The sequence below is a fragment of the Brassica napus genome, chromosome C7, assembly GCF_020379485.1.
Source record: "Brassica napus cultivar Da-Ae chromosome C7, Da-Ae, whole genome shotgun sequence".
Lineage (NCBI taxonomy): Eukaryota > Viridiplantae > Streptophyta > Magnoliopsida > Brassicales > Brassicaceae > Brassica > Brassica napus.
The window spans coordinates 29,219,953-29,235,513 of NC_063450.1; the positions used below are offsets into that span (position 1 = coordinate 29,219,953).

The 15,561-nt window shown below is 37.4% G+C and overlaps 4 protein-coding genes across 5 annotated transcripts; 1 reads left to right on the plus strand and 3 right to left on the minus strand.

Moving 5' to 3' along the window:
* Positions 1 to 1,390: 1,390 nt before the first annotated feature.
* Positions 1,391 to 2,682, plus strand: LOC106391041 (dof zinc finger protein DOF5.8). Its single transcript, XM_013831605.3, has one exon. The coding sequence runs from the start codon at positions 1,798 to 1,800 to the stop codon at positions 2,455 to 2,457; it is 660 nt and encodes a 219-aa protein (XP_013687059.1). The 5' UTR covers positions 1,391 to 1,797; the 3' UTR covers positions 2,458 to 2,682.
* On the minus strand, positions 2,649 to 4,527 carry BNAC07G16440D (autophagy-related protein 101). The gene is made up of 7 exons (XM_013831606.3): positions 4,380 to 4,527; positions 4,252 to 4,288; positions 3,887 to 3,972; positions 3,671 to 3,766; positions 3,361 to 3,514; positions 3,088 to 3,244; positions 2,649 to 2,896 (listed from the first exon to the last, which is right to left on the minus strand). Exons 1-7 carry the CDS (start codon positions 4,410 to 4,412, stop codon positions 2,818 to 2,820), a joined length of 642 nt encoding a protein of 213 aa, XP_013687060.1. The 5' UTR covers positions 4,413 to 4,527; the 3' UTR covers positions 2,649 to 2,817.
* Positions 4,528 to 7,434: 2,907 nt separating this feature from the next.
* Positions 7,435 to 10,174, minus strand: LOC106390353 (L-ascorbate oxidase homolog). 2 transcript variants are annotated; one of them, XM_013830795.3, is made up of 5 exons: positions 9,862 to 10,174; positions 9,633 to 9,742; positions 9,079 to 9,446; positions 8,030 to 8,670; positions 7,435 to 7,932 (listed from the first exon to the last, which is right to left on the minus strand). In XM_013830795.3, exons 1-5 carry the CDS (start codon positions 10,018 to 10,020, stop codon positions 7,612 to 7,614), a joined length of 1,599 nt encoding a protein of 532 aa, XP_013686249.2. In that variant the 5' UTR covers positions 10,021 to 10,174; the 3' UTR covers positions 7,435 to 7,611. The 2 variants fall into 2 exon arrangements, with proteins under 2 accessions (XP_013686249.2, XP_013686250.2); XM_013830796.3 differs by having other exon boundaries at positions 7,435 to 7,965; positions 9,862 to 10,032.
* Positions 10,175 to 11,863: 1,689 nt separating this feature from the next.
* On the minus strand, positions 11,864 to 13,319 carry LOC106393538. The gene is made up of 3 exons (XM_013834230.1): positions 13,020 to 13,319; positions 12,485 to 12,973; positions 11,864 to 12,325 (listed from the first exon to the last, which is right to left on the minus strand). Exons 1-3 carry the CDS (start codon positions 13,317 to 13,319, stop codon positions 11,864 to 11,866), a joined length of 1,251 nt encoding a protein of 416 aa, XP_013689684.1.
* Between the last annotated feature and the right edge of the window lie 2,242 nt (positions 13,320 to 15,561).

Sequence of the window (15,561 nt, forward strand, 5' to 3'; positions counted from 1 at the left end):
TATACCTCCATATGTTAAATATTTAAATATTTGTCGATGTTAACTTTTAAAATTAGAAAGATTTTTTTTTAAAATAACAAAAATCGTATTATCTAACAATGATTAATCTTTACTACCTTAAACCAACGAAAACAAATTTTAAACTATATAGTTTATTTTAAAAATTAAACAAAAACTAAATGTTCAATTATTTACTCGATAATATAAATCTATGAAGGAAATGTTTAATTTTTTAAAAACTTTCTAAATTTCTGAAATGTTACAATATCTTTGAATATGATAATAAAACAATATTTTACTAATCTTTATATATATAGTTATAATTTTAATAATGAAATAATAATCAAAAAATATATATATAGAAGAAGATACAAATACATGTGAAAGTTTGAAACAATCTATTCAATGAAAAAACTATATCGTAAACTTATTATGTTTTAAAAATTGATAGACACATATATATTATAATATATACCAATTTAGAATTGAAAACAAAATATTTATATAAAACAAACATAAGGTTGTGATAGATACAAAATAAATTAAACCAATGATTAAAAATAGCTGGAAAGAAAGAAGAAGAGAGAATCATCATAAGCCCGACAATGCGTTTTTCTCTGGTGAGTTGCAACAACCGATGGCCCATTAACATATGATTACAAAATCCCAAATAATATCAAGGCCCATGGCCTAACCCAGTCATACATCAAAAGAAAAGGCCCATTATTCAGACGGACCGAAAGATAAACGTAGCCTCTCAATGCCCTTCGAAGGAGAGAGGACTCAGACTAGGAAAATGACCAAAGGAATCGGATAAAGAGTGTGTGTCAGGGCTTGACCAGAGTAGACCGGTGGGCACACAGTAAAAGGACGGCTCTGAACCAGTAGACACGTCTTCACACACACACACTTCTCACATGTCTCTCTCTCTCTCTCAAAAATGTTTGTTGTGTGTTTTGGGGTGAAGATTTGCATGCTTCTGCTTCTTATCCATTCCTATTCTCCGTATCCATTATCTTTATCCGACAAGCTTGGCTTGATTCTGTCTCTTCCCAAAACGAATCTCTTTCTGTCTCTTTTGACCGTTTTAGCACCCTATTTACAATTGTAACCCTCTTCGATCCTGCGTTTGGGACAGAACCACAGCTGTCATCAGATTCTCTTGCTTTACTCTTAAACATCCACCATTTGTCCTGTCCCGCGCAAGAGCATGTTCAGTCAGTATTCATACAATTATTGTGTCTTCATAATAATAATCTTGTGCTAATTTAATTCACCTTGAATTTTATGATAAGATCCATTTGCTGACAAAAAAAATAATAATCCAGTTTTAAAATGTTCTCCTACGTGCATGTATATATATACATATTAAGGTACTCAATCAGCACTTATGCCTGGTAAATTGTATTATTTCGAATTTTGTTATACGTGCGACCCATGTGACAAAGTAAAGGATAGAGAGACTTAGAGAATTCAATTGTTTGTGGGTTATTCATATGCTAATTTTCTTAAAAATAGAGAATCTTGAAAGAAGAGCCACCACCTACGTATCATGAGAATAAAGAGAGAGAGAGGAGAAAGAAACAGAGCATATCTCTGTCTCTCTATGTTCACAATAAACCCAACACAACTCTGTCACAAAGCTCCACACTCTCTTCTCCTCCCTCCCCCTCCCCCTCCCATCTCTCCCTCGTCCATAAAAGGAACCATCATACTCTCTCAGAAAGTTCCAACCTTTAAAACACACCCCAAAGCTAGCTTACAATTTTTTTAACTTTCGTTCATTCTATCTTCAAGATGCCTTCTGATGTCAACGAGTCGCGTCGATTAACTAAGATTCCCCATGGAGGAGCTGCGGCGGATCAGCCAGACCAGCTTCCTTGTCCTCGCTGCGAATCAACCAACACAAAGTTCTGCTACTACAACAACTACAACTTCTCGCAGCCTCGCCATTTCTGCAAAGCTTGTCGCCGTTACTGGACTCACGGTGGTACTCTCCGTGACATTCCCGTCGGTGGCGTTTCCCGTAAAAGCTCCAAACGCTCTCGCACTTGCTCCTCCGTCCCTGTTTCCACAGCCGTCGGAAGCCGGGAGTTCCCCTTACAAGCGACGCCTGTTCTTTTCCCTCCGTCGTCTAACGATGGTGGTGTCACGGCGGCGAAGGGAACTGCGTCGTCGGCCTTCGGAGGTTTCACCTCTCTGCTCAGCTACAACGCCGCCGCAAGCAGAAATGGGCCTGGTGGCCGCTTTAATGGGCTGGAAGGGTTTGGACTTGGGCTTGGTCAAGGGTCGTATTTCGACAACGTCAGGTTTGGACAAGGGATAACGGTCTGGCCGTTTTCCACTGGCGCTACTGATGCTACATCAGCTGTTACAAGCCACGTGGGTCCAATACCGGCGACGTGGCAGTTCGAAGGTCCAGAGAGCAAAGTGGGGTTCGTGTCTGGAGACTACTGATAAGCGTGGGAGACCATATTATCTATACACCGGCGTCTTGTCTCTGGTTTCAATGTCTCTTTTAGTTTCTATTTCTGTTTAGTGATCTTAAAAGTAGTCTTATCTGGTTACTTATTAGGTATGTTAGTTGTGAACGAAACTACAAATTCTAACGTTAATCCCAACTTTGGAAAACAGCAGCCTAACTCTTTTTTTCAAAGAAATGCATTGTCTGTGTTTATATCACTTCCAAACATTATCTATAAACAACTTCAGAGGCAAGTGTATAATAGTCGTAATGTTTATATACAGAGGAAAGTGTTGATTGGACCAAGTAACACCAAGTGTATACGTCCGTATATATACTAATTAAATTTTGAATCAACTGAGCATGGATGGATGGCCACCACTGTGGAGCATCCTCTTGAAAATATCCATCCCAAAGGTTGAGTCCGATGAGCTGAAACAAAAACAAAGGTTGGATTCAATCAACACTTCAACTCATCTATGTCCTTAAGGATCGTTGCATCTAATAAACACAGTCTTTAAGTAATTAAGTGTCCATTTTCTTGTACATGATAATCCGTAAGTGAAAAAAAATTCACTTAAAAAAAAACAGTTTGGTGTTTGAATAAGTAGAGATTAATGTACCTTGGCATAGTGATCTCAAAAGGGCAGTAGATTACACCGTCGTTGATTGGAGGGACGTGGTCCTTTTTCTCATTCACGAATTTTATGATTTGAAACAAGACTTCTTGAAGGGATTGCTCAAGCATTGTCCTACGGGAACTTCTTTCCTCAGACGTCTCTACAGTCGTTGGATTAAACAGAACATGTCAATGTACTAACCCAACTATTCTAAGAAAATAAAAGTGTAATCATTTTTGGAGATGAAAGGAGAAAATTCATAAAAATAATCTTTACCTCCAGTGTCCATAACTAGTTTGGAGTGGTGGGAAGGGGATTTAGTCTGGTGAAGAACATTGAGATTGACGTACCATTGTTCCCAATAGGACCGTTGTTTATTATTGAACCAAGAGGGTTGTTTGCTTTTGACTTCATAAAAGGATACACATATCTTGGCCATGACAAAAGAAAATAAAGGAAGAGATTAATGAGAAAAGATTAGACCAATACATAAAGAACACTAGCCTATATGCTACCAAACGTTCAATCCTCGTGTGAGTACTAGGATGGAAGTATATAGATACAGAGTGAATGGAAATGGAGATACCTGACTTTTCTTGTTGGGATGTTTATCAATCCAGCTTATGAAATGCTCAATCGTCTCATCAATTTTCTTTTCCACCTCTATTTCACCACATTGTACCTGTGACAACGCGGGGGAAATGAGGCAAAAATATCAAAATCAAAGCACAGTCACACCCGTAACCTTTCTTCTGTAGCATAACATAATCATGGAGGAGAAAGTAAGATACTGAATACTTACATAAGTGATGTCGAAAAGCTCCAAATCAATATCTTTAGGGCGGATAAGACCAAGTGCACGGTGAAAGACAATAGTATGTAAAATGCCTGCCATCAATATATTGAACCCTTGTCATAATCAAAGAGTTGCATGAAGAAGAAGAACATAGAATTGACAAAGACAAGTCAACGGTCGTTTCAGACAACGAGAAAGCTAGCAGCACTGGCAAGATTAACTCAAGCTTACAAAGATACCTAAGATATTACATCTAATATATATATATATGAAAATGAAACATAATTTGATCAGTAGGATCCGACCAGTTAACTGAGCCCAGACGCAGATGAAGCAAACCTAATTCCAACTAAACACAAGAGAAGGCTTACAGCGTAGAACCTCGCGTATCTCGAAGGATTCCACTTCCTGCGAGGGAACAAAAAAGAAGAGTATCAAAAACATCAGATACAATTCCAGAAATAGGAACACGACGACTCGACGTAAGACTGATCTTTACCAGTTCCTTCAGCTGACAAACTTCGCAATTCATATTTCACCCCAAAGACAAAACTTAGGCAAGGAAGAAGGCAGTGGGTGATTTTCCGATGGAAGAAACAGCAACCTTGTGATTTGGACAAAACTACCCCCAAAATAAAACACAGTTTAGTTCAAATCCCTGTATGTGTTACTACTACACTATTCTTCGTATCTCTCTTATTGGGCCTAATCCGGCCCACTATCTGTCAACATCTCTTTTTTATGCTAGAGAATTAGAAATAAGTTAACACAATCTCACTATAAATCTCACCACATCTCCTCTCATCTACCCAATTTTCTTTTTATCTGTCTATCATGATCTTGAATCATCATCTGTAAGAATTTTCATAATTTTAACATTTATTGAAAAGGTACAGTAAAATAAAGATACCCTATATATCAAAGGAGAAGCACTTTTAATTTTTTTTTTTAAGTTATTGAAAAAGTGTGTGACGTGGCTTCATGAGAAGTTTTTATTTCGCAAAACGCTGAGGTGTCATGCAGAAAACGTTTCTCACGGAAATTATGAATTTAACGCAAATAAATACATTCCTTTTAAAGAACTCATTACGTATTTTTTTCTTAGTTTTCTGGACAAACACGTTTAAGTGATAAACTATCAACTTCAAATGCAACCTTCACTTCGAATGTTGGTGTTGGATATTTGATCGACCATTATGTTAGCTAATATGCTATTTATGCTCTATAGGTTTCTTCTTGGATAGGATAATGATGACCGCACCGGCGATGTTGAACTGAATTGCTGATCAGAGGAGCAGTTGTGGTTTCATATCAAATGCGACGTGGGTGAGAAATCAAATCTCATTGTTCTGGAGTTCATAGATGCACAAACAGTAAAGGGATCCACAAAGATGGGAGAGACTCCGTTTTGAGGAGGAAGACGGTTTTCTTTAGATCGTCAAAGAGTTTTTCCATCGGAGCAAACTCACGACATATAAGAGTCGGTTTATGAGGATTAGCTGAATGAACCGGTTTTTGGTTCAATTAAACGGTTCATTATATTATTTGAACACTCAAAACTGAAAGCTATCTATAAAATACGAACATATTGGCGTTTAGCTCTTTCTCAGTCACTAACCGGCTTTAAGATGGTTCTTCGTATAATCTCATTTATGTCAGGTGAATAAACAATGATTATATACGGGGACTTTGGGGGGTGGTGTAGCATACATACAAGAAAGCCGCAACAACAGGCTCAATGAACTTGCTGATGACCCACGTGCATGGAACGGGGTGCAGCCAGCTTCTTTATTACTTCACTTTATCAAGTTTCTGAATTTTGAGAGCCAAAATAGGTTTAGGCTCTTGGAAGACAGTAAAACAACAGATGATTTTAGAATCCGAAAGGAGTGAGTTACAGTGGATGTGTTCTTTGGCATTGTATGATGATTTAGTAAGTAAAAGAATGTACTGTTTGTAGCATTCCAATGATGTGAGTGGATAACATCGTATCTTAACAAACCATAGAATCATACTTTTCAACTTTCAAGCAAGGCTTCTCAATTCCGAACTTAACTTCTTTGTCCGATTCAACAAAGTGAAGGTTACAAACAAAGTAACCAAGAAGCTCCACTTTGAGGTTTTTGAAGATAATTTCAGATCTTGGTATTTAAAACGATAAAAAACATCACCTTTTGGTCCAAAGTTGAACCTGAGAGTGCATGGACGTGTGTCGATAATACCATTACATACTCATAATCGAAACCACCTGCCCCGACTACAAAAGGGTGTTAGAATAATTATATCTACGAGATTTTATTTTTTGGGGGTCTGCGGTCGTATATTTGGGTTATAGTTGTATAGTCAGGATACAATTTGCTTAAATCACTTATATATATTAATTGAAGAGCATTATAACCTTTGAGTGTGGCCACGTGTCATCAGCAAGATGATTTTCAGAATCTTTAGAAAAATATGTTGGTCCATCTAAATATATATATTATACTTTTCATTAAACTAATAATAAAATTAATTAAAAATGTACAATTACTATTTTTTCTTTCTTTCCTTAAATAAAAACTACAAAATTACCAAATATGACTGATATATATTTATATATGATAATTAATAATTTTAATAATAAAGATTTGATAACAATTTGTGTCTCTTCCATCATTTTTGTTTAATTTTATATTTATTAAAATAAATTAACTATAAAACTAAAATTTAGATTTTTTTGTATATGTTATATTTTGATTTTTTTTTTAAATGACTATAAATTACTTAAATTGTTTTAAAAAAAATTATGTTAAAAAATTTATGATCAATGGTTTAACATTTTTAAAATAACAAGATATACATGATCTTAAAATCATATGTGTAAAAAGTCTCATTTATTAGATATTTAAAATATATATATATATATATATATATATATATATATATATATATATATATATAACTATATACCATATAAGAATACATAAATATTATAATTTCAAAGTTTGCAATGATTTTCAAGAACATTTATAAATTATCCCCTATATATTAATCCAAGAGCATTAGTTAAATGACAACTTTGAGTAGCATGCTTACGTATCAAGCTTAGAGAGCTCTTCGCCCCTTTTTTTTAATCGACCGATTTTACTAGCTAGGATAGCAAGGGCGGAACATTTAATGGACGACTAAAAACTATAAAATATAGAACCTTATTTTAATATGTAAATAACTAACCTTATAAATCTTTCCTTACATGTTTTACGACTTTTAATGTATTAAAAAATCTTTGCTGGTTGAAAGAGATTACAAAAATTTGAATTTATAAATACACGAAAAGGACCAAAATATGTAACCCCAAATACATGAAACCCGAATAAACTCAAACCGAACCTGAATGGTACCCGAATGCTCATCTCCAATCAAATGTAAAAAAGAAATTATCGTTAAAAAATATGTATTATTTATAATAATAAATTATTTTACATTTTAAAAAAATTCATTCCGTGCTGACGCGGATTATCATCTAGTATGTGGATATTAGTAAGATCAACTTTAGTACTAGAATATTTTTAAACTGCAATCCGAAAACATTTGACTTTTCATCTCTTCCATGTGTTACTACTACAAATGTCACACAAGCCATACTCTCATGACCAGTAAGAACAAAACCTCAACCAAATTGAATCGAAAAAACCCTCAAAACAAATGAACTTAAATAAAAAAGACCAAATGAACACTATAAAGACATCTTTCTAAACTCGTCTCCCAACAGCTTTGCCACAAAGAAGAAGATTATCAGGAGGATTGTACTCATTGGCAAGACTCTGCACTGGATCCCACACTTTCAGATAAAACTGCTGTCCTAAATACTGTCTTTCCCATATCGCTGATCTCATATTCCACATTCCTTGATTGTCCAACGACACCAAGATTGCTGTCCAAGAGTTCGGGTACACCTGAGTTGTGTGTCTGGTAAGAGCGTCAACAAGATTGTAAAGAGGTCTCTGCTCAGGTGTCCATTGTCCAGAACCAAATCCAACGACCCAGAAGTCATAACCGTCAAGGTGCCAAGACTGCATCGATTCCTCATTGTTCTTGTTAAGGTTCTAGAGGTCTAGAACCGATATATCCATAGGAGAGTATATTGGAGAGAATATTGTTGTTACGTACCAGGTTATATACATGGAGAGATGCTCGAACAACTGATGTAGCAACAGTTGCAGGAGCACTAGAAGGAACGCTCTGAATAGCATTTGTGCTGAACACTCCGGGGATGTTGAAGTGATCAGCGAGTTTAAGAGGCGTCTCCGAGCTAACGTAAGAGAGTCCATTCACCGCATAGCGTTGCTTCCCGTTGATCAAAGGAGCTGAGCTGGAGAAAACGAATGACTTGGTTGGAGTGATTGTTCCGTAGTGAAACGATCCTTGAGGGTTCGGTCTAGCTGCATTAGCCGTTAAGTTCCACCTGAACGATCTGGCTTGGTTCAAGGACCAATCAAGATCTTCAGGGGGAGGAGGGAGCATGTCACCGGAAGCTGGGACGCCGGAGTTGGAATAACGCAACAGACCAGTAACAGAAAGCTTGGAAGTTGTGTACCGGGTGCTTGCAACGATGTAATAATCTTTAGAAGGTTGGTTTAAGGTAACAAGAACTGATAAAGACTGGCCAACGTGAACGTCAAGAGACTCGTAAACGTTTTGCAAGACGTGAGAGCCTTCAACTTCGACTACTTGCATTGTATGTCCTTGGATTCTGAAATTGAAAGTGCTTGATAATCCAACATTAGAGATTCTCAACATGTAAGTCTTCCCTGAAAGATTAAACACAAACCGTAAGTAAAACACCAGAACTCACTCAAAGAGATAATCCTTGTTAAACCACTAGAAGCTAAGCTGGAGGTGATTCGTGCACCTAGAACACTTAATTAGACGCCTAAATGATGAGTTATATAGTTTAGACGTTTATAAATTATAACAATACACTAAATATATAACATTTGAATTAAATATCATTATTTATAATTATAAAATTATATTATTTTATTTTTTTATAAAATTCTATATTATAATATATGAATAATTATCAATTATTATAATTTATGAATAATAAATTATATATTATTTGTTATTGCAACATTATTTGTAATTGTTTAGACAATTAAAAAAGTTATTGCCATGGTTTTAGTCAGCTACGGAAAGCCGAGGGATCCAAAGCTCACCTTGGTCTCCTGTGAATGTAGTTTGGGTTTGTCCGTTTATGAGCATTCCGTCTGGAGATGGAAGAGCCCCACCAGAATCCAAACGCTGTTGGAGAGTTTTGTGGTTGGTTTTGAACCAATCACCAATGAGCAAAGTGAAGTCTGCGACAGGGAGAGGGTAAGGGATAGGGATTCTAGGCCTTGCATAGATATTGATAGCTCCGAATCCACCGGCGGCTTTGTGGAAAGCGGTGGAAGGAAAGTAGTTGTAAGTTCCGATCTGATCTTTGGTTTGGAACTTGTAAGTGAAGTTTGAGTTTGGTGGGATTGGACAGTTTGTTCCTAAAACACCGTCTTGCCATGAGTTCTTCCTTTGCTTTATTCCATTCCTATGAATCGCAAACATTGGAAATAAAGATCAAACCTTTCAGAGGAACTGAGAGAACTCTAGTCATCTAATACAAGGCACATTAATCAACTGAACTACACAAAACAGAGGAGGATTCATTCTACGTGAACATGGTAAAGTTTAAATATTTATTGGTTTAATATAAACAGAAATAGTATAAAATTACCAGGTCAAGAGGAAAGGTTGGTCAAGTTTGTTGATGAGATTGAGGATGATGTTGTCATTAGTCACAACTTCAAGCTTTGGACCAGGGAACTGACCATTGATCAGAATAACCTTAAACAAACAAACAAACAAACAGGACATCAATAAAGAGTTTTTAAGAGGGTACTGACCATTAAAAAAATGGATCTTAGACTGTAAGTGAGTAGAATCTATTGTTGTGTATTTCGTACCTGTTGAGGGACGCCAAGAGGGGAGATAACGCCATAAGTCACAGTCCAAGTGTAAAACTTGTAAGGGCTTTCTCCTTTCACTGTCACAAAACTGCTCAGTAGAGCTAAAGCTCCAAGAAGAAGAAGATGAATCAAAGATAATCTTGTTCTGAATGCCATTTTTATGGCTTGCTAAAAGAATGATACAGACAAGAGAGAAAGAGACTGAAGACAGCTGAAATAAAAGAAGCTCTTCTCCTGAAATGGGTTTGAGAAATGAAGGGACTTCTTTGATCTTTAGATAACGAAAGTTGAGGGTGACATAAATAAGTGAGAGGAAAAAGTAACAAAGGTAGTTCCAATCAAATGAGTGATTTTTTGCTTTTTCCTTCCTAAAATATTCATGTTATAGTTTTTTTACATTTATTAGGAAAATATATAAAATTATATTTTTCAATATATTATTTTTTTAATTAATTATTTCCAATAACTTTTAACCAATAAAATTTTATTAAACTACAAGTGTAAAAATACAATTTTTCATTAATTAATGTATTAAAAATGTAAAAAATATATTTTTTTCGAAACAAATTATTTTCTTAATACATAGATATTTTAGGAACGGAGAGAGTATTTTATTTTCTCGTTTTGGTCAAAAGAAATTAAATCCACCAACATTTCGTAAATTAATTTCAACAACTTTTTACACCTTTTAAATGTTAGGCGCGAACATATACTATTATGTACTACTAGTAACTTTTACATCTTCAATGCTCGTCGGCAAAATAGATCTTAGACTTTACTCATAGTATCATTCACATTTGAATTAGGTTGGGTTAGTTTATTGGTTAAATTACTGAGGAAATTAAAACTACAACACAGTGTTTTATCCGAAAGTCACAATAAAGTTGTTAATGAGAAAACAAAAAAGAGAGTGGATAATGCAGTGAATTGAATCGCTTAACGCGTTTTGGTTAATGATAATTGCTTCCAGCCAAAGCTTAGCTTTCTTTATTCGACAATTCCGATAACGATTGCCATAGAAAAGGCAAATGAAATTAAATTGAAATGATAAAACGAATAAAGAGAGGGAAATAAAATTAGTAAAAGACAAGAGAGACTTTGCAAAAAGATTATCGTGTCCACCGCTGATTAGATTCGCATTTTTGTAGTTCCTTCGTGTTCACGCACGGCCAACGGCCAAGCCAAGCTAGCGAAGCTTTTCTTTTCTAGGCAACGAACGTTCTAGTTTCTACAATGAGAATGAAAAATTTTGAAAGAAAAAAGAGTAAAATATTATTCTTGACAAAAGAGTATCTGTCTATTTATTACAATCGTTATGGTCATCTGCCTTGTTGAATACTGTGCCACTTTTGCTGATTTCCTGCAAATTTGATTAAAGATAACATTTATTATTTTTGCATGCATTTTGAGTTCAAAAAAGAACGCGCGGCTGGGAATTATGGTCCACCGTCCAAGCGTCCACCGACTGACCTATTTATATATTTTTTTAAACTTCACTACTATTCAATATCATTATAGAAATATAAAGTAGTATACATTAGACATATGTGAAAAATATGTTTTTTTTTTTTTAAATGCTTCTTATATATATATATATATATGTGTGTGTTTCATCGAGGCCCATCAGGCAGTTTCTAAAGCGGAGCCCAATACAAAAAGAGCCGAAGCCCAATAGTGGTTAAGGGTAAAGCCCAATACAGAAGAGAAGAGGAGAAGTCATAACGGAAAAGTCTAAGCAGAGATCGATCGGATGAAGAGGAGGAGGGATCCGATGATAGATGGTGGTGGTTCCCGTGATGGTTGTAGGAGCGAGGTTGAGCTAGCTGCTGACCCATAATTGGAACATCTTTGAAGCTAGTCTTGGATTAGAGTCCCTGAAGCTGGAGATTTTATTTTTGATCAGCGATGTCGCGGAGATGATGATAGAGTTCGAGGAGCGGTAGCATTGTCTGTGCTGGCGATTGTTTCTCTCAGTCCAAGAGTAGTAGATCGCTACTTGTCATGCTAAGAGACCAAGTATTCGCTCAGGTTTTGGGCATGATCGTTGTTGCAAGTACTGAAGGAGTTGGTGCCAAGTGCTGATTGGTCTACATCGAGCTTTCCGTGCTAGTGTCTCCCAGATCACTGATGAGAAAACGCAGTCGAAGAACAAGTGATCTCTTGTCTCATCCGCCAGGTTGCAAAGGGTGCATATAAGGGTAGTTTGGAGGCCCCAAGATAGGATTCTATCTTTAGTGGGGCATCTGTTCAGAACTACTAGCCAAGTGAGGAAGCTATGCTTAGGGATTCTTCTCGGGTTCCAGACCACTTTATTCCAAGGGACCAGAGGTTGGTGTTGCTTTATGAGTCGGTATATCGCACCGGTGGAGAAGACTGAGGTAGTTGAGCCGTTGGGACACCATTCATACCTGTCCTCATCAGTGTTGAGAGTGATGGTTGTTAAGAGGGCATGAATTTCTACCTGCACATCAGATCTTGGTGCCCATATTAGCCAGACACCATTTCGGTGAATGTCATGAAGAGTTGAAGTGGGTGTGATGCCTAGTGCCGAGTAGGAGGGTAGTCTGAGAAGTTCCCTGATGTTGCCAAAACTGCTCCAGTTGTCGGTCTAGAACCTTGCCGAACGCCCGTCGCCTATCTTGATCTTTATCCAGGGGTAAGCTAGATCTCTCACTCTCAATAGTTTCTTAATTGCAAAGGAATGGCTCTGCTTCTCCTTTATAGTCCATAAATTGCTTTTGTAGTCGCTTAGGATCGTCTTAGTGAACCAAGCGACCCAGATGGAGCCTGATCTGAAGAACAATAGCCACAACAGCTTGAGAGTGCATGCCTTATTCCAATAGTTGAGGTCTCTGATCCCGAGTCTTCCTTCCTCTTTCGATAGAGTGACTGTATCCCAAGATACTCGAGCAAAATGGTGCTCCTCAGTGGTTCCTCTCCACAGGTATGCTCCACATAACGAGTTTGTAATTTTGATGCATTTCTTTGGGATCGTGAAGGTGGAACACCAGAAATTTGAGATCCTTGCAATAACTGTGTTGATGAGAAGTAATCGACCAGCAAAGGATAAAGAGCGTGCACTCCAACTATTAATTTTCTTTTTCACTTGCTGAATCAGGGGTTCACAGTTTGCTAGGGATAGTTTTTTTTGTTACCAGGGGCACCCCTAGATATCTTATCGGTAGCAAGGCATGAACCAACCCCGTTGCTGATGAGATGTTGTTGATTTCAGGTTCAGTTAGGCATATGGTAACCGTTAGACCTGAAACCTCAGCAATTTGCTTCAAGATCCTCAAAACATTTGTTACCGATTGCAGCGATCCATCACAGAAGATAAGGAGATCATCTGCGAAGCATAGATGAGTTAGCTTGGAGTCTCTGCAGTGTTGGTGATAGCCAAATTGTCCTTCAGCAGTGCCCCTGTCTAGGAGGAGGGAGAGACAGTTCATTGCCATTACAAACAGGTATGGTGACAAGGGGTCCCCTTGCCTTAGCCCACGAGTGCTTTTAAAATAACCTTGTACTGTTCCATTGAAACCTATCATGAAGCTTGGGGTGGTAATGCAGGAGTGGAGCCAGACGAGAAGCGAGTGAGGCATGTCCATACCCTGCAGGATGCTGAAGATAAAGCCCCAATCAACAGTGTCAAAAGCTTTCGCAATATCAACCTTGATCGTGATTCTGCCTGGGCCTTTGTTCCTGTGATAGCCGTGTACTATTTCAGAAGCAATGATAGTGTTTTCCACAAGAAGATGACTTTGGACAAAGGCAGTCTAGTTTGGGAGTATAAGAGATGGGAGAAAGGTTTGATCCTCTTCACCAGCAGTTTAGAGATCAGCTTGTAAAGGGTGTTGCAACAAGATATGGGCCTAAAATCAGTGATTGCGGAGGCTTCTATCCTTTTGGGCACCAGAGTGAGGATCGTGGAGTTGATGGAGTATGGGAGGAAGCCTGTTAGGAAGAAGCGCCTTACGCAAGCAATTACCTCTGAGCCTAGGAGATTCCAGGAAGCCTTGAAAAACCCCGAGGTAAGACCATCTGGGCCTGGTGCCTTGTTTGCATTTAATTTGCACATCAGTTTTCAGATTTCCTCATCGGGAGGCAGCAATATCATTGATCGGGCACTTGCTTCAGGGCAACGGAAAGTTGATAGAGCTTGGAACCAACTAAGAGGGTAGGGGGAGATAAGCGTTGTCTACGGAGCCAGGAGCTGATGGAAGTGAGTGATTGCTATTGCTCCGATGATCGCAGGATCAGTTACTACTTCCCCTGTAGACAGAGTGAAGGATCGTATAGAGTTGAAGGAGTTGCGAACTTGCATTAGCCGATGGAAGAAGGTGGTGTTATGATCTCCTTCCTTGGGCCAATTGATGCGTGATCGTTGTCTGAAGTAGCTTTCTTCAATAGATCGCAGAAAGTCCCACTTGTCATGGAGTTCTTTTTCTTTTCGAAAGTTCTCTTCAGTGGGGCTTGCAAGATATGTGAAAAATATGTTAATATACAAATTATAAACTAACGGATCATATGAAAAACTGCATGCAAATCAGAAAACGCAACTCCATTGTAAAGTATTACGTACAGTTAAATAAGGTAGAAACTATAATGTAATTACAATGAAATTTGATCGTTTCCTAGTTGAATAATACATATACCAGAAAAAGAGCCAACCAAAAAAGACAGTAAAACCAATCGTGTTTAGGCAGCATAATGAATGATGTGTCGGGAAATAAAAATCAGGGAAAAATATGAAGCATGTGGGAGACTATTGTTTTTCTAAAAAAATTAAACAACCACTAATCATTTTGGTTGTCTTCTAATCACCTACTTATATACAAAATCAAGTGATATATTAGGCCCGGGTATTCGAATTCTCGGATTGGATCTGAGTTGGTTTTTATCAGGTCTGGGTTTTTCGGGTCCTAGACATTTGGATCTAACTAGGTACTTAGTGATGCGCTCCGAATCAGCAGCAGAAACAAATCAAGAAGGCTTGGTTTATGGGTTTGAGATCAAACGAGATGAGCTTGAAGTATACTGAAAATGTGTTTATGAATATGTTTCAGCCCAAAGAAAGAAGGGCCAAACAAGAAAATACAAGTCATGGTCGAATAATATATCAATCTGACGACAATTCAGAGACCGTCGACCATACAGAAGCACGAGATCAGCCGAAGAGTTTGGCGACCACAATCTTTCAATTTCGGTCAAGTCAAGATATTTATGATTTTTGGTCAATTCAAGGTCTTTGGTCAAGTCTTCCTTGTTTTTATAAGTTGCTAATTTCTATGCTTGACTAGTCTTTTGTATGCTTTGCCTATTATATAAAGGTCATTTGATCAATGAAATAAAATAAGTTTTGAGTGATTATTTTTGGAACCTTGAGAGTGATTTTCATTTTTCTTTCAATGGTGTGTAATATCCATTGATCAAACTGACTCGTCCTGGTGCGTCATATCCAGGGAATCATCCTCTTTGTCGTCTAGGAGCATCATATCCTAGGACATTGAGATGGGAATATCAGCAGCCTTCCACATTTGTTGTGTGACCCTTCGATCCACGCATTTCTCCTTATTGCTGGATTTGTGCGTCATATCAAGCATCATCTGGAATTGGGAATATCAACAGCCTTCCGCAACTGTTGTGCAACCCTACAATCCACCATTTCTCATTCGATCCGTCTGAGATCATATCCCAAAG